Source organism: Mobula birostris, unplaced genomic scaffold (genome assembly GCF_030028105.1).
Source record: "Mobula birostris isolate sMobBir1 unplaced genomic scaffold, sMobBir1.hap1 scaffold_1835, whole genome shotgun sequence".
Lineage (NCBI taxonomy): Eukaryota > Metazoa > Chordata > Chondrichthyes > Myliobatiformes > Myliobatidae > Mobula > Mobula birostris.
The window spans coordinates 44575-70793 of record NW_027274882.1 but is presented as its reverse complement, the minus strand read 5'-3'; the positions used below and the strand labels follow the sequence as shown (position 1 = coordinate 70793).

The 26219-nt window shown below is 52.1% G+C and overlaps 1 protein-coding gene across 1 annotated transcript; it reads right to left on the bottom strand.

Moving 5' to 3' along the window:
* Positions 1 to 991: 991 nt before the first annotated feature.
* LOC140192620 (uncharacterized) lies at positions 992 to 25941 on the bottom strand (the record flags this gene model as incomplete). The annotated part of the gene is made up of 4 exons (XM_072250160.1): positions 25750 to 25941; positions 7153 to 7251; positions 4778 to 4863; positions 992 to 1163 (listed from the first exon to the last, which is right to left on the bottom strand). Coding segments are annotated over exons 1-4 (447 nt in total), but the record flags the coding sequence as incomplete, so codon positions are not given.
* Between the last annotated feature and the right edge of the window lie 278 nt (positions 25942 to 26219).

Genomic DNA, 26219 nt, shown 5'->3' with positions numbered 1-26219 from the left:
CTGTCCTCCTCCCCATCTCACCCGTCTCTCTCCCCATCTCCCCGTCCCTCTCTCCATCTCATCCCGTTCCTCTCCCCGTCTTTCCCCGTCCCCCACCCCATCCCACCCCGTCTCTCTCCCCATCTCCCCCCATTCCTCCCCCCCAACCCACCCCCGTCCCTCCCCGTCCCTCTCCCCATCTCATCCCATCCCTCTCCCCATCTCTCCTCTGTCCTCCTCCCCATCTCTCCTCTGTCCTCCTCCCCATCTCCCCGTCCCTCTCCCCATCTCATCCCATCCCCCTCCCCATCTCTCCTCTGTCCTCCTCCCCATCTCTCCTCTGTCCTCCTCCCCATCTCCCCGTTCCTCTCCCCATCTCATCCCATCCCTCTCCCCATCTCTCCTCTGTCCTCCTCCCCATCTCTCCTCTGTCCTCCTCCCCATCTTCCCCGTCCCCCTCCCCATCCCACCCCGTCCCTCTCCCCGTCTTCTCCCCATCCCTCCCCGTCCCCCTCCCCATCTCCCCCGTCCCCCTCCCCATCCCACCCCGTCCCTCTCCCCATCCCACCCCGTCTCTCTCCCCATCTCCCCGTCCCCCTCCCCATCTCCCCGTCCCCCTCCCCATCTCACCCCATCCCTCCTCTGTCCCTCTCCCCATCCCACCCCGTCTCTCTCCCCATCCCACCCCGTCTCTCTCCCCATCTTCCCCCGTCCCCCTCCCCATCTCATCCCGTCCTGCTCCCCATCCCTCCTCTGTCCCCGTCCCCATCTCACCCTGTCCCTCTCAATCACCCCCGTCCATCTCACCCCACCCCACAATCTCACTTCTCCCGTCCCTATACTCTCCATCCCTCTCCCAGTCTTTCCCCCAGCCCTCTCTCCCCACTGATCCTCTCTTCCCACGACTGTCTCTCCACTCTCCATCTCCCCACATCGTCTATTTCCTCATCTCTCCCCGTCCTTCCTCCCCCATTGTCTCCCCCCTCTCGCCCTGCAGTGTAGCAGCCCCTACCTCTGTGATGGCTCGGGACATGCGCTGGGGACTGAGCCGCACGTTACAGTGCTGCTGTCTGCGCCGGTTACGACTCGAGTCGTCCTCGCTCTCTGTCGTGTCCTGCTGTACCAGCCTCGGCCGCCGCCGTCTCCTCGAGCTGCACCGGTGTGGGAGCTCGGATGCTCTTAGTCTGTGGGGCCCAAAGAGCGTGAGGGTGACGAGGGTGTGGCTCTCCTCCCCACCTCCCTCCCTCAGCACCTCCGTCCCTCACAGGACACAGAACCCCGTCTCTGTATCAGAGTCTGACCAGCTCCCGTGGGTCCAGAGCACTGAATCTCCTCCCACAGTCACTCTACAATGTGTGTGTGTGTAAAAGTGAGAGAGTGAGAGGGTGTATGTGCAAGACAGTGTGTGAGAGGGAGTTTGTGTGCGAGAGCGTGTGTTTATGTGTGTGAGAGAGGGAGTCGAGAGGGTGCGTGTAAGAGAGAGGGTGTGTGCATGAGACAGTGTACGAGTGAGGTGTGTTTGCATGACAGAGGTTGTGCTTGTGTGAGAGACAGTGTGTGTGTGAGTGAGAGGGTGCATCAGTGTGTGAGAGGGGATACATCAGTCTGTGAGAGAGAGAGAGGGTCCGTGAGTAAGGGTGAGTGTGAGAGAGAGGAAGTGAGGGAGAGGGTGTGTGTGAGAGAGGGTGTTTGTGTGTGTGTGTGTGTGAGAGAGGGGGTGTGTGTGTGTGTGAGAGAGGGGGTGTGTGTGTGTGTGAGAGAGGGGGTGTGTGTGTGTGAGAGACAGAGGGTGTGTAAGAGAGGGAGTGTGAGTGCAAGAGTAGGTGTTTATGAGAGATTGGTAGGTGTGTGTGTGTGAGAGAGAGAGGGTGTGTATGTGTATATGTGTGAGTGTGTGTGTGAGAAAGAGGTTTGTGCATGTGAGAAAGAGGGTGTGTGTGCAAGAGAAAGAGGGTGTGTGTGCGAGAGACAAGGTGTGTGAGTGAGGGAGTGTGTGTGTGTGTGAGAGTGAGGTGAGTTTGCATGACAGAGGTCGTGTTTGTGCGTGAGATGGTGTGTGTTGTGAGAGAGGGTACGTCCGGGGCTGTGAGGAGAGTGTGAGACAGAGGGTGTGTGTGTGTGAGAGAATGTGTGTGCACGCGAGAGAGAGTGAGAGAGGGTGTGTGTGTGTGTGTGTGTGTGTGTGTGTGAGAGAGAGAGAGAGAGAGAGAGAGAGTGTGTGATTGTGAGGGTGAGCGAGTTTGTGCGAGAGGGTGTGTTTATCTGTGTGACAGAGAAGGTATGTGTTTGTGTGTGAGAGAGGGAGTTGAGAGGGTGTGTGAGAGAGAGAGGGTGTGTGTGAGAGCGAGAGAGGGTGTGTGCGTGTGCGAGAGAGGGTGTGTGCGTGTGCAAGAGAGAGGGTGCATAAGATAGAGGGTGTGTGTGTGTGTGTGTGTGTGCGTGTGCGAGAGATGGTGTGTATGTGTGTGTGTGTGTGTGAGAGAGAGAGAGAGAGAGAGGGTGTGTGATTGTGAGGGTGAGCGAGTTTGTGGGAGAGGGTGTGTTTATCTGTGTGACAGAGAAGGTATGTGTTTGTGTGTGAGAGAGGGAGTTGAGAGGGTGTGTGAGAGAGAGAGGGTGTGTGTGAGAGCGTGAGAGGGTGTGTGTGAGAGCGAGAGAGAGTGTGTGCGTGTGCGAGAGAGGGTGTGTGCGTGTGCGAGAGAGAGGGTGCATGAGATAGAGGGTGTGTGTGTGTGTGTGTGTGTGTGTGTGTGTGTGTGCGAGAGAGGGTGTGTATGTGTGTGTGTGTGTGTGTGTGAGAGAGAGAGGGTGTGTGATTGTGAGGGTGAGCGAGTTTGTGCGAGAGGGTGTGTTTATCTGTGTGACAGAGAAGGTATGTGTTTGTGTGTGAGAGAGGGAGTTGAGAGGGTGTGTGAGAGAGAGAGGGTGTGTGTGAGAGCGAGAGAGGGTGTGTGTGAGAGCGAGAGAGAGTGTGTGTGTGTGCGAGAGAGGGTGTGTGCGTGTGCGAGAGAGAGGGTGCATGAGATAGAGGGGGTGTGTGTGTGTGTGTGTGTGTGTGTGTGTGTGTGTGTGTGTGTGTGTGTGAGGGGGTGTATGTATATTTGGATTTTCAAGAGGCCTTTGACAAGGTGCCACACATGAGGCTGCTTACCAAGTTAAGAGTCCATGGGAAGTTACTGGCATGGTTAGAGCATTGGCTGATTGCTAGGAGGCAGGAAGCGGGAATAAAACGACCCTTTCCTGGTTGACTGCCAGTGAGTAGTGGTGTTCCGCAGGAGCCGGTGTTAGGACCACTTATTTTTACGCTGTATATCAATAATTCAGATGATGCAATAGATGGCTTTGTTGCCAAGTTTGCAGATGATACGAAGATTGGTGGGGGACAGGTAGTGTTGAGGAAACAGGTAGGCTGCTGAAGGACTTAGATAGATCAGGAGAATGGGCAAGAAAATGGCAAATGAAATACAATGTAGGAAACTGCACGGTCAGGCACTTTGGTAGTAGAAATAAATGTGCAGACTATTCTCTAAATGGGGAGAAAATCCAAAATCTGAGATGACTTGGGAGTCCTTGTGCAGAACACAAGCGTTGACACATGGGTTAAGGGTTAATTTGCAGGTTGAGTCAGTGGTGAGGAAGGCAAATGCAATGTTAGCATTCATTTCAAGCGGTCTAGAATACAAGAGCAGGGACAGGATGCTGAGGCTTTATAAGACACTGGTGAGGCCTCACCTCGAGTGTTGTGAACAGTTTTGGGCTCCTCATCCAAGAAAAGATGTGCTGACATTGAAGAGGGTCCAGAGGGGGTTCACAAGGATGACTCCGGGAATGAAAGGGTTATCATACGAGGATGTTTGATGACTCTGGGTCTGTATTCGCTTGAATTTAGAAGGATGACTGGGGGGATCTCATTGAAACCTTTTGAAAGGCCTTGATAGAGTAGATGTGGAAAGGAACTTTCCCATGGTCGGGAATGTAGGACAAGAGGGCACAGCCTCAGGATAGAGGGGCAGAGATGCGGAGAAATTTCCTTAGCCGGGCGGTGGTGAATTTGTGGAATTTGTTACCACCGGCAGCTGTGAGGCCGGGTCGTTGGGTGTATTTAAGGCAGAGCTTGATAGGTTCTTGATCGGGTACAGCATCAAAGATCACGGGGAGAAGGCTGGGGAGTGGGGCTGAGGAGAAGATCAGCCATGATTGAATGGCAGAGCAGACTCAATGGGCCGAATGGCCTAATGCTGCTCCTATGTCTTACGGTCGACTCCCCAGAGTCCTGCCGTTCACTATGGGAATGTTGCCAGCACTGGGAGTCTGCGTTGTGAGCCAATGAGCAGGTGACCAGATCCCTGGGGAGGGGGAGTTTGGAGTTATTCAAAGGTGGACGAAGGCAGCCTGCTTTACCAGCCCCCCGTAGTGAGGGATCTGCCTCATCCAACACTCCGGAACCACCCACCCCACCTTCACGGCCATCCCCCGAGAAGGGTGAGCAGACAGCTCCAATAAGAAACACAGCACAGCTGGTAGTGTCCCTACACCCACGGGTGCTATGGCGTGGCTGCACCCAAGGATGTCTGGACCCGCTGGTGTCCATACGTCTGGCTCTCAGCATGTGTCAGAGATGCAGACAGAAAGCGTGCGAGGGGTGACGGGAGGGGAGAGGAAGAGGAAAGCAGTGGTCCTGGGTAGTGGGGAGGGGAGGGGTGGTCCCAGGAAAGGATGAGATTTGGAGGGGAGGGGGAGAAGGGGGTAAGATGTGGTCCTGTGGTGAGGGGTCCAGCCCTGGCACGGTCCCGTTTACCTGCTGTCAGCATCTTCCACGTCTGCGTCTCCGTCACTGCCGCTGAGCCGGTCCCGGGGGTCCCACTCAGGGTCCGTGGTGGGTTCCTGACGGCCCGAGACAGAGGACATATTGTCAGCCAGGGTGGGGGAGGGGGGAGGGTTCTTGAGGTACCAGCCCGATCATGCCGAAAGGGGGTGGAGAGGATGGGGAGTGAGAGGGGGCTTGGAGGTGTTGGGGAGGAGGGAGAGGAGGAGAGAGGGGGAGGGGGAAGAGGAAAGAGGGGGAAGGGGAAGAGGAAAGAGGGGGAAGGGGAAGAGGAGAGAGGAAGGAGGGGAAGAGGGAGAGAGGGAGGGAGAGGAGGAATGGAGGGGAAGGAGGGAAGGAGGGAAGGGAGGAGGAGAGCAGAGAGGGCTTGGAGGTGTTGGGGAGGAGGGAGAGGAGGAGAGAGGGGGAGGGAGAGGAGGAGAGAGGGGGAGGGGGAAGAGGAGAGGGGGGAAGGGGAAGAGGAGAGAGGAAGGGGGAAGAGGAGAGAGGGGGAGGGGGAAGAGGAAAGAGGGGGAAGGGGAAGAGGAAAGAGGGGGAAGGGGAAGAGGAGAGAGGAAGGAGGGGAAGAGGGAGAGAGGGAGGGAGGGGAGGAATGGAGGGGAAGGAGGGAAGGGAGAAGGGGAGAATGAGGAGTTAAGCAGGCTGGATTGACAATCATTTGCACATGGGAAATTGGGTCTCACAAACTTGACTGAGTATTTGTTGAAGAGGTGACCAAGAGGATTGACGAGGGCAGGGTTGTAGACGTCATCCACACAGACTTCAGACAAAGGGCTTTGAGGAGGTGGCGGCCGGTCGGCTGGTCTGGAACGTTAGGTAATGCAGCGAACCAGCCAACGGGGTACAAAGTTGGGAGGCAGACAGTGGTGGTGCTGGCAGACACTACCCAGACTAGAGGCCTGTGACCGTGGCGTGCCAGCTCCAGTGTCGGTTCTACATTTTTATCATTTCGGTGAGGAAGTAGGTCTGTGGGTGACGTCAAAAAGGGCGGTGTGGTGGAGGGTGAGGATCTCAATCACCTGGGCGGATGAAATTTAACTCAGGCAGGAGTGAAGCAGTGCACTTACACGGCGAGCGGCAGGCAGGTCTCTGGGACAGGTACAGAATTCTCCATAGGTAGGCAGGGTGACGTTATGAATGCTTTCAAGGTCACGAGGGAGGGAGATGAGGTGGATGGTCGCAGTACTTCTCCCCAGGATAGAGGAGGCTAGAACTAAAGGGCACAGAGTTCAAGTGAGAGGGGGAAGATGTAAAGGGTATCTGAGGAGCAAGTTTATCTCACAGTGTGGGTGTTTGCAACGAGCTGCCAGAGAAGGTGGTGGGGGTGGGGGCTACAATTACATACTTGGATGGCTACATGGATAGGAAAGGCTGAGAGATGGGGCTCCCGTCCTGGGGACTGCTGACCCCTCAGTCGGTGATAGGGGTCCATCGAATAAAAGAGTTTGGGAACACTTGGATTAGAGTGAGCAAATGGGACCAGCTCAGGAATGGACCATGGGAAGTATCAATTAATTGGGCCGAATGGCCTATTTCTGTGTCGTGTGACTGTTTCGGAGGTTAGGAAAATGAAAGGTGATCTTATTAACAGGTGTGGGCCCCTGGGGCGATTGGTACTCGACAGGAGAGATGCCAAAGCTGTTTCCCCTGGAGGGGGGATTCAGAACTAGGAGGGGGTGGTGGATCAGTGGATGGGGTGAGACGCTGTCCGATTAAGGGAGAACTGGAGCCGCTTTCCTCTGGGGAAGGTGGGTGGGGGATCCTGGGAATTCTGGGAGGAGTGGAGGGGGAGCAGAGCACAATTGGGGCATGGGAGAGGTAGCTGAGGTCAGGGAGGGACAGTGTGAGGGTAATGAGAGAGGGGAGGTTCTCCTGGCCTCCTTGTAGAGTTGGGCTTGGTGGAGGGGAGGGGAGCGGGAAGGGGGGACAGCGAGGGAGGGGAGCGTCAGGGGAGGAAGGAGGTGGTGGCAATTTTTCCAGGAACACAGCACAGTGGACTTGAGAACTCTCATTCTCACCAGTCCTCCCACTTCCTTCCCTTCTTCTCACTCCCACCCTTCCCCTCACCCTCCCCTTCACTCTCCCTCCACCTCAACCCCCTCTCCCGCCACCTCACCCTCCCCTTCACTCTCCCTCCACCTCACCTCGCTCTCCCTCCACTTCCCTCCCCCCACCCCTTCCCACCTCCACTCCCCCTACCTCCCCCTCACCTTCCCTCTCCTTTCATCCCCTAACCCCTCATCCCCTCCTCCTCTTCCGTCCTCCCTCTCTGCCCTCCTCCCCCTCATCCCTCACTCCTCTTCCCCCCTACACCCCCTCCACTCCCCCAGCGGCAATCCCTGCCTCACCTCTGTCCCACAACGGGCCAGTTGCCTGTTTCTGAGGTGCAGACCTTGGTTTGCGGGGTCTGGACTCCCCCCATTCTCCCCCGCCATGTCCAATGGCCCCTGTGGGAGGGAGTGCAGGAGTCAACACAGAAACATTCTCCCCACCGCTTGCCCCCTCCCATCGCACCAAGGTTATCTTGCTCCTCCCCCCACACACACTCCCCAGACACTCACCCACATAGCCACCGACTCACCCCCAGATTCCACCCCCAAACCACACATTAAAGGGGCAATTCATAGTGAGCGATTCACCTTCCAACGATGGGGGAGAGGCAGGTAGAGTGGAGGAGAGAGGGGAGAGGAGAGAGGGGTGAGGTGAACAGGGGAGGGGAGAGTGCAGGGGGAGGAGCGGGAAAAGGAGAAATGGGGGCAATATGTCATCATGTGTCCTGTGAAGCCCCCTCTCACAATCTCACACCTTTCAGTAAGACCACCTCATTCCAACAAGTCACAGCCACACAGCTCTTTGCCCAACACATCTGTACTGACCATGGTGCCTTGCTGAGCTCCTCTAAGACAACGTTGGAGGAGACTGGAGCCATGAGGTCATAAGATACAGGAGCTTGGCCCCCACTTGTCCATGGCAATGAATTCCACAGATTCATAGCCGTTTGGCGAAAGAAATTCCTCCTCTTTGCTGCTCTAAAGGGCCATCTGAGGTTGTGCCCTCTGGTCCTGTACTCCCCACTATAGGGAACGTCTTCTTCATGTCCTCCCTGTCTAGGCCTTTCCATATTTGATACGTTTCGATGAGATCCCCCCTCATTGTTCTAAACTCCAGCAAGTCTTGGACAGGGCTATCAAACGTGACTCATACATTCACCCTTTCTTCCTAGTGAACATCTGGACTCTCTCCAATGCCAGCACAATCTTTCTTAGATATAGGGCCTAAAACTGCTCACAATGCTCCAAATATGGTCTGGTAAACGCCTTATAAAATGTCAGGGTCTCATCTTCATATTCTTCAGCCCGTCACCCCTACTGGGTCTTTTATCAGCCTTTTTCAGCTCTTTGCCAGGGTCCTCAGCATTAGGCTGAAGATTGATTGGTCCTCTGGCTTTGCTTTCGCCACACGATTTCATATGTCTTCCCAGTGAAGATCCTTCCACTCCGAGGGACGAGATCCTTGGAGCTTCTACTGGCGTTTCCGTAGCATGGGGTGGGGTTGCCCCTCGTCCTTTTACAGCCGGGCTCAGACCACCCCTGGTGGACTCTCAGCATCACATCCTGGCTTTTATATTCGGGTCCTCCTCTTGAAATGAATTCCAATATTGCATTTGCTTTCCTTACCACCGACTCAACTTGCAAGTTAATCTTTAGGGAATCCTGCACAAAGTCCCTTTGCTCCTCTGATTTCTGAATTTGCTCCCCATATTTATAAAATAGTCCATACCCTTTATTCCTTCTACCAAAGTGCACGACCGTACACTTCCCTATACTGTGTTCCATCTACCACTTCTTTGCTCATTCTCCTGATCTGTCCTTTCTTCCTCAACACAGCTTACCCCTCCACCTATCTTCGTGTCTTCCACAAACTTGGCCACAGAACCATCAATTCCTCATCCAGATCATCAACATGCAAGGTGAAAAATAGAAGACCCAACTCTAGCCAACGAGAAAAGGCCACCTTTATTCCCACTCTTTCCCAGTCAGTATATCTTCAGTATAACACCATGGGCTCTTACCTTGTTTAGCAGCCTCACTTGTCAAAGCCCTTCTGAAAATCCAACTAAACAACATTCGCTGGCTCTCCTTTGTCAATCCTGCCGGTTATTTTCTCAAAGAGTTCCAACAGTTTTGTCAGGCAAGATTTCTCCTTCAGGAAACTTTGCTGACTTTGGCCTATTTTATCATGTGCTCCAAATAAGATGGTGGAGCATTCAATCGCAGCAGCTTCTATGGGGCCAATCAAAGGCGTTATTGTCCTTTTCGAATATATTTTGTATGATTGGAAAACCCTGCTGGACATTAAGAACTGCAGGTCCTTTCCATCAGTGAGTTGCTGGTTGGTGGAGAAATGGAAGGAGCTGGTCTTGCTGCAGATCGTGCTGCTGCCCGAGTCAGAGAGGAGTCGAAGTGCCGTCTAACAGCGAGAGATTGTCTTAGTCGCTCTTCTTGTGATTACAACATGCTGCTGGACATTGTTAATGTGGAACGCTGCAAGCCCGATTCACTGATTTATTGGTGGACCCAATCGCAGAGAGGATTCGGCCTCAAGCCGCAGGGTCGCCTGTTTCCAGCAGCGCAGGAGAAAGATGGCGTCGGTGCCCGCCACCGGAGGTGGTGTGGTATGGCGTCCAAGCTGGGGTCGGTGCTGCCCCCCTGTGTTCACTCGGCAAAAGACAAGCTGTATGGTGTTCAACTGCAGACTGCTGCAACATTCACGCGACTTGGGGTCTTGGACTATTTTTTTTTGTGTGACCGTATTTTACTGATATCTTTTGTGTGCCTGCTGTCTCGTGCCTGCTATATGTGCCTTGTGTTGTGTGTGAGCTGTTGCACCTTGCTGTTTCGTTTGGCTGTGTTCATGTATGGTTGAATGACAATGCCCGCCTAAAGCTCAGTGCCCAAGACGTCAGAGCTGCCTCAGCGGTCTGCTGCACACAGTGTGGCAAGGATGGTCACTCCCACATCGGACTCCACAGTCACAGCAGATGTGGCTTAACCCAGTCCACCAGAGGCTTATAATCCCCTGGGATCGATGGCTGCCTATATCTATATCTATACCTGAATGACAATTAAACTTGAAATTTGAAGTACTCCAAAAACTTAATAACAAACTGTATAACATCTTGCCAGCCATTGGATGGGCTAAATGGCCGATAATTTTCTGTCTTCTGCCTCCCTCACTCCTTAAAGAGCGGAGTGATATTTGCAATTTTCCAGTCCTCCGGAACCATTCCAGAACCTAGTGATGCTTGAAGGACCACTACTATTGCCTCCGCAGTCTCTTCAGCCATCCTTGGGGCAAAGTCCATCTTCTCCAGGTGACTTATCCACCTTCAGCTTCCCAAGCACCTTCTCCTCAGTAACAGCAAAGACACTCACTTCTGCCCCCTAAAATCTCTGGCATACTGCTGGGTGTCTTCCACAGTGAAGAACGATGCAAAATACTTTTTGAGTTTGTCCACCATTTCTTTGTCCCACATTACCACTTCCCAGCAGTTCAATATTCACTCTGGCCTGTCTTTTACACTTTATGTATGTGTGGGTGGAGTGGCGGTGGGGAGGAGCTGCGGTGAGATGGAAAGGCGACTGAGATCATTCTCACCAATCTAGAGACGACTATCCTTGACTTCCTGACTGACAGGTGATAACCCATAAGGACAGGCAGCAATTCCTCTGCGGCGATTATCCTCAACTCTGGTGCTCCACAAGGCTGAGTCCTCGACCCTCTTCTCTGCTCCGTGTACACTCATGACTGCGTGGCCAAATCCTGCTCTAACCACAAGTTTGCAGATGACAGCACCATAGCTGGCTGCATCTTAAATAACGATGAGTCAGAGGACAGGAAAGAGGTAGGGAGCTTGGTGATACGTTGTCGTGGCAACACCCTTTCCCTCAATGTCAACAGAACAAAAGAGTTATCATTGACTTCAGAAAGGGGTGCCGTGCATATGTTCTGTCCACATCAACAGTAGAGGATTGAAAATTTCAAGTTCTGAGGAGTCAAGTTCACCAAAAACCTGTCACAGCCAAGAAAGCTCACCTCCATCTCTACATACTGAGGAGGTTAAAGAAATCTGGTGAATCCCTGTCAACCCACACCAATATTTTATCGATACACCATCGACAGAGGAGAGGAGAAGATGGCGGCGCGACGCAGCTCGCAGAGGTCACTCCGGTGGTGATGTCTGTTATTTATCAAGCAGGGTGCCGTGCACAATTCTGATTTGATGGAGACGGACGTGACAGCACGGAGGAACATCTGGAGAAACTTCTGAAATGCTGTTTCACTGCTGCTGCTACTGTGTGGTCCAGAATCTCCGGAGGGGAATGCCCCGAGTCCTCGGCTTTGCTTGCTGCTCGGCGGCCGGGGTGGGGTCGAAGTGCTCGGCAGAGGATGGTGCTCGGAGAGGCTATGTCGGAGGCTCGAAGTTTTCGGACAGACTCAGAGTCCACTGCGGTCGGGTGCTTCCAATGGTGCTGCATCGGCAAGTTTGCGGCACTTGGAGTTTCATGGCAGGGAGAGTTCCTCCCTTCCGCCGTCTGCGTGAGATGATGAGTCTATCGGGACTTGAGACTTTTTTTTTACCTGCCCATGGTCTGCTCTTTATCAAATTACAGTATTGTTTTGCACTGTTTTAACTCTATGTTATAATTATGTGGTTTTGTCAGTTTTAGTCTCGGTTTGTTCTGTGTTTCTTGTGATATCATTCTGGAGGAACGTTGTATCATTTTTTTAATGCATGCATTTCTAAATGACAATAAACGAGGACTGAGTGTCCTCATAATCTAATAAGCATCCTGTCTGGGTGTACTGCCTGTGGACACAGCTCAGCACTTTACAGAAACCACCTCCCCTCCGTACACTTCTCACTGTCTTGGGAAAGCGGCCTGCACCATCAAAGAACCCACCCGCCCGGATTGTCTCTCATCTCCCCTCTCCCACTGGGGAAACAGTGCAGAAGCCAAAGACACAGCAGAGCAGTTGTCTGCTGAGGGCTTGATCTGTGCCATCTAATTCTGGTGACCCATGTCTGTACAAGACAATCAGCTATGACTTCTGGAGGGCTATTTCAAGATTGAAGAAACAATTCCTGCAGTTGGAGGCGACATTGGGTGCACATCAACCCTGGCAGGGTTTGCAGGACGCTACTTCCTGCAAAAAAAACCCAGCACTGTGAATGGTAGTGGTGGTTCACAACCAGATGAGCTCAATGCCTTCTATGCCCGCTTTGAAAGTGAAAATATAACTACAGCTGTGACGATCCCCGGTGTACCCAGTGACCCTGTGAGAGATATATATATATCTCTCTCTCTCTCCCTCTCTCCCTCTCCCTCCAATGTCAGGCTGTCTTTCAGGAGGGTGAACCCTTACATGGCAGCAGGCCCCAGTGGAGTAGCTGGTAAGGCTCTGAAAACTTGTGCCAACTGACTGGTGGCAGTATTCAAAGACATTTTCAACCTCTCACTGCCATGGTCAGAAGATCAAACCTGCTTCAAAAGGGCAACAATTATACCAATGCCTAAGAAAAGTAGTGTGAGCTACCTTCGTGACTATCGTCTGGTAGCATTCACATCGACAGTAATGAAATACTTTGAGAGGTTGGTTATGACTAGCCTGAACCTCTGCCTCAGCAAGGACCTGGACCCATTGCAGTTTGCCTATCACCACAATAGGTCAACGATGGGTGCAATCTCAATGGCTCTTCACACGGCCTTAGATCACCTGAGCAATACAAACACCTATGTCAGGATGCTGTTCATTGACTATAGCTCAGAGATTAATACCATAATACCCACAGTCCTGATCAATAAGCCTCTGTAACTGGATCCTTGACTTCCTAACCGGAAGACAACAATCTGTGCAGATTGGTAAAAAAAAATCTCCTCCTTGCTAATAATCAGCACTGGCGCACCTCAGGGATGTGTGCTTAGCCCACTGCTCTACTCTCTCTATACCCATGACTGTGTGGCTAGGCATAGCTCAAATGCCATCTCTAAATTTGCTGATGATACAACCATTGCTGGTAGAATCTCAGGTGGTGACGAGAGGGCGTACAGGAGTGAGATATGCCAAGTAGTGGAGTGGTGCCACAGCAACAACCTGGCACTCAGCATCAGTAAGACGAAAGAGCTGATTGTGGACTTCAGGAAGGGTAAGACGAAGGATCACATACCAATCCTCATAGAGGGATCAGAAGTGGAGAGAGTGAGCAGTTTCAAGTTCCTGGGTGTCAAGATCTCTGAGGATCTAACCTGGTCCCAACATATCGATGCAAGAACGCAACTGTATTTCATTAGGAGTTTGAAGAGACCTAAAGCATTCAAAAACTTCTATACTTGTACCTTAGAGAGTATTCTGACAAGCTACATCACAGTCTGTTATGTCGGGGGGGGGGGCGGGGGGAGGCCAAGTTTTAAAATTAAGAAATTGTTAAAATAAACATGGTTGTAAAGTTATTCAGCTCCATCTTGGGTACTCGCCTCCATAGTCTGCAAGACATCTTCAGGGAGCGGTGTCTCAGAGAGGCAGTGTCCATTATTAAGGACCTCCAGCACCCAGGGCATGTCCTTTTCTCAGTTACTATCAGGTAGGAGGGACAGAAGCCTGACAGCACACACTCAGCGATTCAGGAACAGCTTCTTTCTCTCTGCCATCCGATTCCCAAATGGACACTGAACCTCACTTTTTAAAAAATATATTATTTGTTTTGCAATATGTACTTACTGTAATAGAATGACTCATTTATTTTTTCTTCCTATATTCTCATGTTCTGCATTGAACTGCTGCTGCTAAGTTCACAAAATTAACAACAGATGCCGGTGATAATAAACCAGATTCGAATTCTGATACGTACCAGCAAGCTCAAGCAGAGCTTCCACACTGCTGTTATCAGACGACTCAATGCCTCCCTTGTGTGATAAGATGGACCCTTCTGACTATTCGAGGGAACATTGTTCCCCAGGAAAATAAATTACACTGTTGACCTCACAATTGACCTTGTTATGAACTTCCACCTGATTGTTTCCCTGCACTTCACTCCCTTTCTCCAGTAGCTCTTACACTTTATTCGACTGTTTTGCCTTTTCTACTTCAAGGCAGTGTGTAATGATCTGATCTGTATGAACGGTGTGCCAGACAAGCTTTTTACTGAACCTCGGCCAATAAACCAATTCCAACAGCAATTTTTATCCAGGCCAAAGTCAAGTTATTGAACTACCCGACTCTCTCAACCACACACCCGTATCAGTGCCCACACTAACCCTACAGACCCACTCCCTCCCCACAGACCCGTATCAGTGCCCACACTAACCCTACAGACCCACTCCCTCCCGACACACCCGTATCAGTGCCCACACTAACCCTACAGACCCACTCCCTCCCCACACACCCGTATCAGTGCCCACACTAACCCTACAGACCCATTCCCTCCCCACAGACCCGTATCAGTGCCCACACTAACCCTACAGACCCACTCCCTCCCCACAGACCCGTATCAGTGCCCACACTAACCCTACAGACCCACTCCCTCCCCACAGACCCGTATCAGTGCCCACACTAACCCTACAGACCCACTCCCTCCCCACACACTCGTATCAGTGCCCACACTAACCCTACAGACCCACTCCCTCCCCACACACCCGTATCAGTGCCCACACTAACCCTACAGACCCACTCCCTCCCCACAGACCCGTATCAGTGCCCACACTAACCCTACAGACCCATTCCCTCCCCACAGACCCGTATCAGTGCCCACACTAACCCTACAGACCCACTCCCTCCCCACACACCCGTATCAGTGCCCACACTAACCCTACAGACCCATTCCCTCCCCACAGACCCGTATCAGTGCCCACACTAACCCTACAGACCCACTCCCTCCCCACACACCCGTATCAGTGCCCACACTAACCCTACAGACCCACTCCCTCCCCACAGACCCGTATCAGTGCCCACACTAACCCTACAGACCCACTCCCTCCCCACAGACCCGTATCAGTGTCCACACTAACCCTACAGACCCACTCCCTCCCCACAGACCCGTATCAGTGCCCACACTAACCCTACAGACCCATTCCCTCCCCACAGACCCGTATCAGTGCCCACACTAACCCTACAGACCCACTCCCTCCCCACACACTCGTATCAGTGCCCACACTAACCCTACAGACCCACTCCCTCCCCACACACCTGTATCAGTGCCCACACTAACCCTACAGACCCACTCCCTCCCCACAGACCCGTATCAGTGCCCACACTAACCCTACAGACCCATTCCCTCCCCACAGACCCGTATCAGTGCCCACACTAACCCTACAGACCCACTCCCTCCCCACAGACCCGTATCAGTGTCCACACTAACCCTACAGACCCATTCCCTCCCCACAGACCCGTATCAGTGCCCACACTAACCCTACAGACCCACTCCCTCCCCACAGACCCGTATCAGTGCCCACACTAACCCTACAGACCCACTCCCTCCCCACACACCCGTATCAGTGCCCACACTAACCCTACAGACCCACTCCCTCCCCACAGACCCGTATCAGTGCCCACACTAACCCTACAGACCCACTCCCTCCCGACAGACCCGTATCAGTGCCCACACTAACCCTACAGACCCACTCCCTCCCCACACACCCGTATCAGTGTCCACACTAACCCTACAGACCCATTCCCTCCCCACAGACCCGTATCAGTGCCCACACTAACCCTACAGACCCACTCCCTCCCCACACACCCGTATCAGTGCCCACACTAACCCTACAGACCCACTCCCTCCCCACAGACCCGTATCAGTGTCCACACTAACCCTACAGACCCATTCCCTCCCCACAGACCCGTATCAGTGCCCACACTAACCCTACAGACCCACTCCCTCCCCACAGACCCGTATCAGTGCCCACACTAACCCTACAGACCCACTCCCTCCCCACACACTCGTATCAGTGCCCACACTAACCCTACAGACCCACTCCCTCCCCACACACCCGTATCAGTGTCCACACTAACCCTACAGACCCACTCCCTCCTCACACACCCGTATCAGTGTCCACACTAACCCTACAGACCCATTCCCTCCCCACAGACCCGTATCAGTGCCCACACTAACCCTACAGACCCACTCCCTCCCCACAGACCCGTATCAGTGCCCACACTAACCGTACAGACCCACTCCCTCCCCACACACCCGTATCAGTGCCCACACTAACCCTACAGACCCACTCCCTCCCCACAGACCCGTATCAGTGCCCACACTAACCGTACAGACCCACTCCCTCCCCACACACCTGTATCAGTGCCCACACTAACCCTACAGACCCATTCCCTCCCCACAGACCCGTATCAGTGCCCACACTAACCCTACAGACCCACTCCCTCCCCACACACCCGTATCAGTGCCCACACTAACCCTACAGACCCACTCCCTCCCCACAGACCCGTATCAGTGCCCACACTAACCCTACAGACCCACTCCCTCCCGACAGACCCGTATCAGTGCCCACACTAACCCTACAGACCCACTCCCTCCCCACACACCTGTATCAGTGCCCACACTAACCCTACAGACCCACTCCCTCCCGACAGACCCGTATCAGTGCCCACACTAACCCTACAGACCCACTCCCTCCCCACACACCCGTATCAGTGCCCACACTAACCCTACAGACCCATTCCCTCCCCACAGACCCGTATCAGTGCCCACACTAACCCTACAGACCCACTCCCTCCCCACACACCCGTATCAGTGCCCACACTAACCCTACAGACCCACTCCCTCCCGACAGACCCGTATCAGTGCCCACACTAACCCTACAGACCCACTCCCTCCCGACACACCCGTATCAGTGCCCACACTAACCCTACAGACCCATTCCCTCCCCACAGACCCGTATCAGTGCCCACACTAACCCTACAGACCCACTCCCTCCCCACACACCCGTATCAGTGCCCACACTAACCGTACAGACCCACTCCCTCCCCACACACCCGTATCAGTGCCCACACTAACCCTACAGACCCACTCCCTCCCGACAGACCCGTATCAGTGCCCACACTAACCCTACAGACCCATTCCCTCCCCACACACCCGTATCAGTGTCCACACTAACCCTACAGACCCACTCCCTCCCCACAGACCCGTATCAGTGCCCACACTAACCCTACAGACCCATTCCCTCCCCACACACCCGTATCAGTGCCCACACTAACCCTACAGACCCACTCCCTCCCCACACACCCGTATCAGTGCCCACACTAACCCTACAGACCCACTCCCTCCCGACAGAGCCGTATCAGTGCCCACACTAACCCTACAGACCCACTCCCTCCCCACACACCCGTATCAGTGCCCACACTAACCCTACAGACCCACTCCCTCCCCACAGAGCCGTATCAGTGCCCACACTAACCCTACAGACCCACTCCCTCCCCACACACCCGTATCAGTGCCCACACTAACCCTACAGACCCACTCCCTCCCCACAGACCCGTATCAGTGCCCACACTAACCCTACAGACCCACTCCCTCCCCACACACCCGTATCAGTGCCCACACTAACCCTACAGACCCACTCCCTCCCCACACACCCGTATCAGTGCCCACACTAACCGTACAGACCCACTCCCTCCCCACAGACCCGTATCAGTGCCCACACTAACCCTACAGACCCACTCCCTCCCCACAGACCCGTATCAGTGCCCACACTAACCCTACAGACCCACTCCCTCCCTATAGACCTGTATCACACCCCACAATAATCCCACGGTCCCACTCTCTCCCCACAATCTCTTATACAGCTGCTACCATCTGGGAAATGGTACCACAGCTCTGGGGCAACTTCTTCCACCAGGCCATCAGACTGATTAACTCACAGTGATTTGAGTCTATTTCTAATGGTACATTGACTGTTCTATTTATTATAAATAACTCTGGTTGCACATTGAACATTTAGACAGAAACGTAACGTAAAGATTTTTACTCCTCGTGTATGTGAAGGATGTAAGAAATAAAGTCAATTCAAATTCAAATCAGTCTGCACACTAATCCCACTGTCCCACTCTCTCCCCACAGTCCCATATCAATCCCCACACTAATCCCACTCTTTCCCCACAGTCCTGTATCGGTCCCCACAATAATCTCACTGTCCCACTCCTTCCCCACAGTCCTGTATCAGTCCCCACACCAATCTCACTGACCCATTCTTTCCCCACAGTTCTGTATCGGTCCCCACAATAATCTCACTGACCCACTCTTTCCCCACAGTTCTGTATCGGTCCCCACAATAATCTCACTGTCCCACTCCTTCCCCACAGTACTGAAACAATCTGCACAATAATCTCACTGAAGCACTCTCATCCACAATCCTGCATCAATCACCACACTTATCACCACAACAGGTCATCGGCAGACGCAATCTCAATGGCCCGTCACATGGCCTTAGACCACCTGGACAACACAGACACCTACGTCAGGATGCTGTTCATTGACCATAGCTCAGCATTTAATACATTCTCACAATTTAATTCATTCCCACAATCCTGATTGAGAAGTTGCAGAACCTGGGCCTCTGTACTTCCCTCTGCAATTGGGTCCTTGACTTCCTAACCAGAAGACCCCAATCTGTGTGGATTGGTGATAATATCTCCTCCTTGCTGACGATCAACACTGGTGCACCTCAGTGGTGTGTGCTCAGCCCACTGCTCTGCTCTGTCTATACCCACAACTACTCCAGGGAGCACGAAGCGCAGAATCAAATATCGCTGTGATGATTGGACATTCCAGTATCAATTATTTGGCGACAATAAAATATAAGGAACTATGTGGTTAGGCATAGCTCAAATACCATTTATAAATTTGTTGATGATACAGCCATTGCTGGTAGAATCTCAGGTGGTGATGAGAGGGCTTACAGCAGTGAGATATGCCAACTAGTGGAGTGGTGTTGCAGCAACAACCTGGCACTCAATGTCAGTAAGACGAAAGAGCTGATTATGGATTTCAGGAAGGGTAAGACGAAGGAACACATACCAATTCTCATAGAGGAATCAGAACTGGAGAGGGTGAGCAGTTTCAAGTTCCTGGGTGTCAAGATCTCTGAGGACCTAACCTGGTCCCAACATACCGATGCCATTATAAAGAAAGCAAGACAGTGGCTATACTTCACTAGGAGTCTGAAGAGATTTGGTATGTCAACAAATACACTCAAAAACTTCTATAGATACACCGTGGAGAGCATTCTGACAGGCTGCATCACTGTCTGGTATTTGTGGGGGGGGGGGGGCGGTGGTGGCCTACTGCACAGGACCGAAAGAAGCTGCAGAGGGTTGTAAATTTAATCGGCTCGATCTTGGGTACTAGCCTACAAAGTACCCAGGGCATCTTCAAGGAGCAGTGTCTCAGAAAGGCAGCGTCCATTATTAAGGACCTCCAGCAACCAGAGCATGCCCTTTTCTCACTGTTACCATCAGGTAGGAGGTAGGTCTGTCATCCAATTCCTAAATGGACATTGAACCCTTGGACACTACTTCAGTTTTTTCAATATATAGTATTTCTGTTTTTGCACAATTTTTAATCTATTCAATATGTGTATACTGCAATTGGTTTACTTATTTATCTAGTATTTTTAAAAAATTTTTTCTTATATATTATGTATTGCATTGAACTGCTGCTGCTGAGTTAACAAATTTACGACACATGCTGATGATAATAAACCTGATTCTGACTAATCCCACTGACCCACTCTCTCCCCTTAGTCCTGTGTCAATCCCACTGTCCCACTCTCACCTCACAGTCCTGTGTTAATCCCTACACTAATCCCATTGACCCACTCTCTCCCCACAACCCTCTCTCAATCCCACTGTCCCACTCTCTCCCCACAGTCCTGTACCAATCCCACTGTCCCGCTCTCTCCCCACAACCCTCTCTCAATCCCACTGTCCCACTCTCTCTCCACAGTCCTGTACCAATCCCACTGTCCCACTCTCTCCCCACAACCCTGTATCAATCCCACTGTCCCACTCTCTCTCCACAACCTTGTATCAATCCCATTGTCCCACTCCCTCCCCTTAGTCCTGTGTCAATCCCTACACTAATCCCATTGATCCACTCTCTCCCCACAACCCTCTCTCAATCCCACTGACTCACTCTCTCCACATAACCCTGTATCAATCCCACTGTCCCACTCTCTCTCCACAGTCCTGTACCAATCCCACTGTCCCACTCTCTCCCCACAACCCTGTATCAATCCCACTGTCCCACTCTCTCTCCACAACCTTGTATCAATCCCATTGTCCCACTCCCTCCCCTTAGTCCTGTGTCAATCCCTACACTAATCCCATTGATCCACTCTCTCCCCACAACCCTCTCTCAATCCCACTGACACACTCTCTCCACATAACCCTGTATCAATCCCACTGTCCCACTCCCTCCCCACAGTCCTGTATCCATCCCACTGACCCACTCTCTCCCCACAACCCTGTACCAATCCCATTGTCGCACTCTCTCCACACAACCCTGTATCAATCCCTACACTAATCCCATTGACCCACTCTCTCCCCACAACCCTCTCTCAATCCCATTCTATTCCCACTATCCTATTCTCTCTTAAAAACTCATAAAATCATAAGATACGGGAGCAAAAGCAGGTCATTTAGCCCATCAAGACTGCTCAATGATTTCAACATGGCTGATTCATTTCCTTCCTGACCCCAATCTCCTGCCTTCGCCCCTTATCCCTTCATTCCCTGAATGATGAAGAATCTATCATTCTCTGCATCAAGTACACCTGTATTGACCTGGCTTCTACAGCCACCTGTGGCAACAAATTCCACAGTTACTTCACTCTCATGCTGAAGAAGTTTCTCATCTCCATTCTAACTAAACGTCCCTTTATTATGAGGCTGTGTCCTCTGATCTTGGATTCCCCCACCATGGGAAACACCCTCTCCACATCAAGGCATTTCAACATTCAATAGGCTTTAATGAGGTCATGCCTCATTCTTTTGAATTCCAGTGTGTACAGGCCTAGAGCCATCAAACACCCCTCATATGACAAGCCTTTCAATCCTGGAAGCATATTTGTGAACTTCCTTTGAACCCTCCCCAATGTCAGCCCATCTTTTCTTAGGTAATGGGTCCAAAGCTGCTCACAATGCTCCTAGTGAGGTTATCTTATGATTTTATGTCCTTAAGAGAGAATAGGAAAGTGGGAATAGAATGGGATTGATACAGGGTTGTGCCTTATAAAGCCTTAAAGTATTACATCCTTGGTTTTATATTCTAGTCAACTCAGAATTAATACTAACATTGTATTTGTCTTCCTCACCACTGACTCAACCTGCAAGTTAACTTTTAGGGAATCCTGCACTTGGACTCCTTTTGGACCTCAGATTTTCTGCCCATTTAGGAAATAGTCTACGCCTTTCTTCCTTCTTGCAAAGTGCATGACCATACATTTCCCGATGCTGTAATCCATGTGCCACCTCTTTACCAATTCCCCTAACCCGTCTAAATCCTTCTGTATCCTCCCTGCCTCCCCAACGCTAACCGTCTCTCTACTTATCTTCAGATCATCTGCAAACTTGGCAACAAAGCCATCAATTGCATCATCCAACTCATTGGGATATAATGTAAAAAGAAGCGATTCCAACATAGGGCCCCCGTGGGACACAACGAGTTACGGCAGCCGACCAGAAAATGCTCCCTTTATTCCTACACTTTGCCTCCTACCAATCACAAAGTGCTTTATCCATCCTAATACCTTTTCCGTAATACCACGGGCTCTTAACTTGTTAAGCAGCTCATGTGTGGCATCTTGTCAAAGGCATTCTGAAAATCCAAGTACACAAAATCTCCTTTGTCTATCCTGCTTGTTATTTCTTCAAAGAACTCCAACAAATTTGTCAGGCCTGGTATTCCCTGAAGGAAACTATGCTGACTTCGGGCTATTTTATCAGGTGCCTCTAAGCATTCTGAAACCTCATCCTTAACAATCAGCTCCAACAACTGAGGTCAGAGTAAATGTCTTATAATTACATTTCTTCCGTTTCTCTCTCTTCTTGAGGAGTGGAGTGTCATTTGTAGTTTTCCAGTCCTCTGAAACCACTCTAGAATGTAGTAGTTCTTGAAATATCACTAAAAATGCTTCTACAATCTCTTCAGCTACCTCCTTCAGAACTCTGGGCTGCAGTCTATCTAGTCCAGATGACTTATCTACCTTCAGACTTCTCAGCTTCCCAAGCACCTTCTCTGTAGTAAAGGCAACTTCACACTTATATCCCAATGAGTTGGATGATGCAATTGATGGCTTTGTTGCCAAGTTTGCAGATGATCTGAAGATAAGTAGAGAGACGGTTAGCGTTGGGGAGGCAGGCAGGATACAGAAGGATTTAGACGGGTTAGGGGAATTGGTAAAGACATGGATTACAGCATCGGGAAATGCATGGTCATGCACTTTGCAAGAAGGAAGAAAGGCGTAGACTGTTTTCTAAATGGGCAGAAAATCTGAGGTCCAAAAGGAGTCCAAGTGCAGGATTCCCTAAAAGTTAACTTGCGGGTTGAGTCAATGGTGAGAAAGACAAATGCAATGTTAGTATTAATTTCGAGTTGACTAGAATATAAAACCAAGAATGTAATGCTTTAAGGCTTTATAAATCCTGATGAAGGGTCTCGGCCTGAAACATCGACTGTACCTCTTCCTAGAGATGCTGCCTGGCCTGCTGCGTTCACCAGCAACTTTGACGTGTGTTGATCACACACTTCTGCCCTGACACGCTCTATCTTTCAGCATACTTCTAATGTCTTCCACAGTAAAGACTGATGCAAAATACTTATTCAGTTTCTCTGCCATTTCCTTGTCCCCCACTATCACCTCTCCAGTATCATTTTCCAGTGGTCTTATCTACTCTCGCCTTTATATGTCTGAATAAGCTTTTGGTATCCTCTTTAATATTACCAGTTAGCTGACCTTTGTATTCCATCTTTTCCTTCTTAAGGACTTTTTAGATGCCTTCGGTTGGTTTTTAAAACCTTCCCGATCCTATAACTTCCACACTATTATGTGCCCTCTCTTTGGCTTTTACACGGCTTTGACTTCTCTTGTCAGCCATGGTTGTATGATCTTGCCTTTAGAATATTTCTTCAGCTTTACAATGTATCTATCCTGCACCTTCTGAATTGCTCTCAGAAGATCCAGCCATTGCTGCTCTGCCATCATCCCTGCTAGTGTTCCTTCTCAATTAATTTTAGCCAAGTCCTCTCTCATGCCTCTGTAATTCCCTTCACTCCACTATGATACTGATACATCTGACTTTAGATACCCCCTCTCATATTGGGGTAAATTCTATCACATTACGATCACTCTTTCCTAAGAGTTCCTTTACCTCAAGCACACTAATCAATGATGGGTCATTGCACAACACCCAATCCAGAATAGCTGATTCCCTATTGGGCTCAAACATGATCTGCTTTAAAAAGTCATCTCATAAGCATTATAGAAACAACCCCTCCTGGAATTCAGCGCCAATCTGATTTTCCCAGTCTCCCTGCATATTGAAATTTCCCATGATTGTCATAACATTGTCCTTTTGACATGTATTTTCTATCTCCCATCGTAATTTGTAAACCACAACTTTGCTACTGTTTGGAGGCCTGCATATAACTCCCATTAAAGTAATTTTACCCTTGCAGTTCCTCAACTCTACCTAGAACAATTCACAACCTTTCGATCTTATGACACCTCTTTCCAATAATTTTATCTCTTTCATTTTTACCAACTGAACCATCCCAACCTCATTCCTCCCTGAGTGACCCCTCTCCCCAGCACCCTGTGTCACTGACTGTATCCCCACTAACGATAACCCAGCTCCCTCACACCGTCCCTCAGTGACCCCTCTCCCCCAGCGCCCTGTGTCACTGACTGTATCCCCACTGACAATAACCCAGCTCCCTCACACCGTCCCTCAGTGACCCCTCTCCCCCAGAACCCTGTGTCACTGACTGTATCCCCACTGACGATAACCCACCTCCCTCACACTGTCCCTCAGTGAACCCTCTCCCTCAGCACCCTGTGTCACTGACTGTATCCCCACTGACAATAACCCACCTCCCTCACACTGTCCCTCAGTGAACCCTCTCCCTCAGCACCCTGTGTCACTGACTGTATCCCCACTGACATTAATCCAGCTCCCTCACACCGTCCCTCAGTGACCCCTCTCCCCGGCACCCTGTGTCACTGACTGTATCCCCACTGACAATAACCCAGCTCCCTCACACCGTCCCTCCGTGACCCCTCTCCCCCAGCACCCTGTGTCACTGACTGTATCCCCACTGACAATAACCCACCTCCCTCGCACTGTCCCTCAGTGACCCCTCTCCCCCAGCACCGTGTCACTGACTGTATCCCCACTGACAATAACCCAGCTCCCTCACACCGTCCCTCAGTGACCCCTCTCCCCCAGCACCCTGTGTCACTGACTGTATCCCCACTGACAACAACCCAGCTCCCTCACACCGTCCCTCCGTGACCCCTCTCCTCGGCGCCCTGTGTCACTGACTGTATCCCCACTGACGATAACCCAGCTCCCTCACACCACCCTTCAGTGACCCCTCTCCCCCAGCGCCCTGTGTCACTGACTGTATCCCCACTGATGATAACCCAGCTCCCTCACACCATCCCTCAGTGACCCCTCTCCCCCAGCACCCTGTGTCACTGACTGTATCCCCACAGACGTTAACCCAGCTCCCTCACACCGTCCCTCAGTGACCCCTCTCCCCCAGCGCCCTGTGTCACTGACTGTATCCCCACTGACGATAACCCAGCTCCCTCACACCGTCCCTCAGTGACCCCTCTCCCCCAGCACCCTGTGTCACTGACTGTATCCCCACTGACGATAACCCAGCTCCCTCACACAGTCCCTCCGTGACCCCTCTCCCCCAGCACCCTGTGTCACTGACTGTATCCCCACTGACGATAACCCAGCTCTCTCACACTGTCCCTCCGTGACCCCTCTCCCCGGCACTCTGTGTCACTGACTGTATCCCCACTGACGATAACCCAGCTCCCTCACACCGCCCTTCAGTGACCCCTCTGCCCCAGCACCCTGTGTCACTGACTGTATCCCCACTGCCAATAACCCAGCTCCCTCACACCGTCCCTCAGTGACCCCTCTCCCCCAGCGCCCTGTGTCACTGACTGTATCGCCATTGACGATAACCCAGCTCCCTCACACCGTCCCTCAGTGACCCCTCTGCCCCAGCACCCTGTGTCACTGACTGTATCCCCACTGATGATAACCCAGCTCCCTCACACCGTCCCTCAGTGACCCCTCTCCCCCAGCGCCCTGTGTCACTGACTGTATCCCCACTGACAATAACCCAGCTCCCTCACACAGTCCCTCAGTGAACCCTCTCCCCCAGCACCCTGTGTCACTGACTGTATCCCCACTGACGATAACCCAGCTTCCTCACACAGTCCCTCCGTGACCCCTCTCCCCCAGCGCCCTGTGTCACTGACTGTATCGCCATTGACGATAACCCAGCTCCCTCACACCGTCCCTCAGTGACCCCTCTGCCCCAGCACCCTGTGTCACTGACTGTATCCCCACTGACGATAACCCAGCTCCCTCACACCGTCCCTCAGTGACCCCTCTCCCCCAGCGCCCTGTGTCACTGACTGTATCCCCACTGACGATAACCCCGCTCCCTCACACCGTCCCTCAGTGACCCCTCTCCCCCAGCGCCCTGTGTCACTGACTGTATCCCCACTGACGATAACCCCGCTCCCACACCCCTTCCTCCACCACCACCTCCACCTCCTGATACCCCAGAGCAGGTGAACCACGTGCTTGCCACTGGCAGACCTTCTCACAAGGTTAAACCGCAGCCTTACCCGCGTCCCAGCAACTTCCATTGCAGATGGGCCTTGTTTTCTCGCCCGTTCCGTCAGCACAGCTGTGGAAGTCGATAAATATAACAGCATCGCTAATCCGGAGGCTGCCCCCGCGGGAACCACGTCCCAGTCACTGGACGTCTGACGTGTCCTGGGATCTGACGCACGGAGAGCGGCTGCGAGACACCCCCTCTTTCCTCTGAGCGGAGCCGCACACCGTCCACAGTGTCAGCCGGATCCAAGTGCCAGGGATGTAGTGTCGGCAATGCAGCGTGGATTACACACAGCAGCTCAATGCAGTCTGCCGCCGGTTCCAGGCACACCTGGGGGCAGGGTCAGACGCAGAGAATCTCTCCCCACTGTCCCGTCACACACTCCCAGGGGCAGGGTCAGACACAGAGAATCTCTCCCCACTGTCCCGTCACACATTCCCAGGGACAGGGTGAGGCTCCCTCCACACCGTCCGTCAC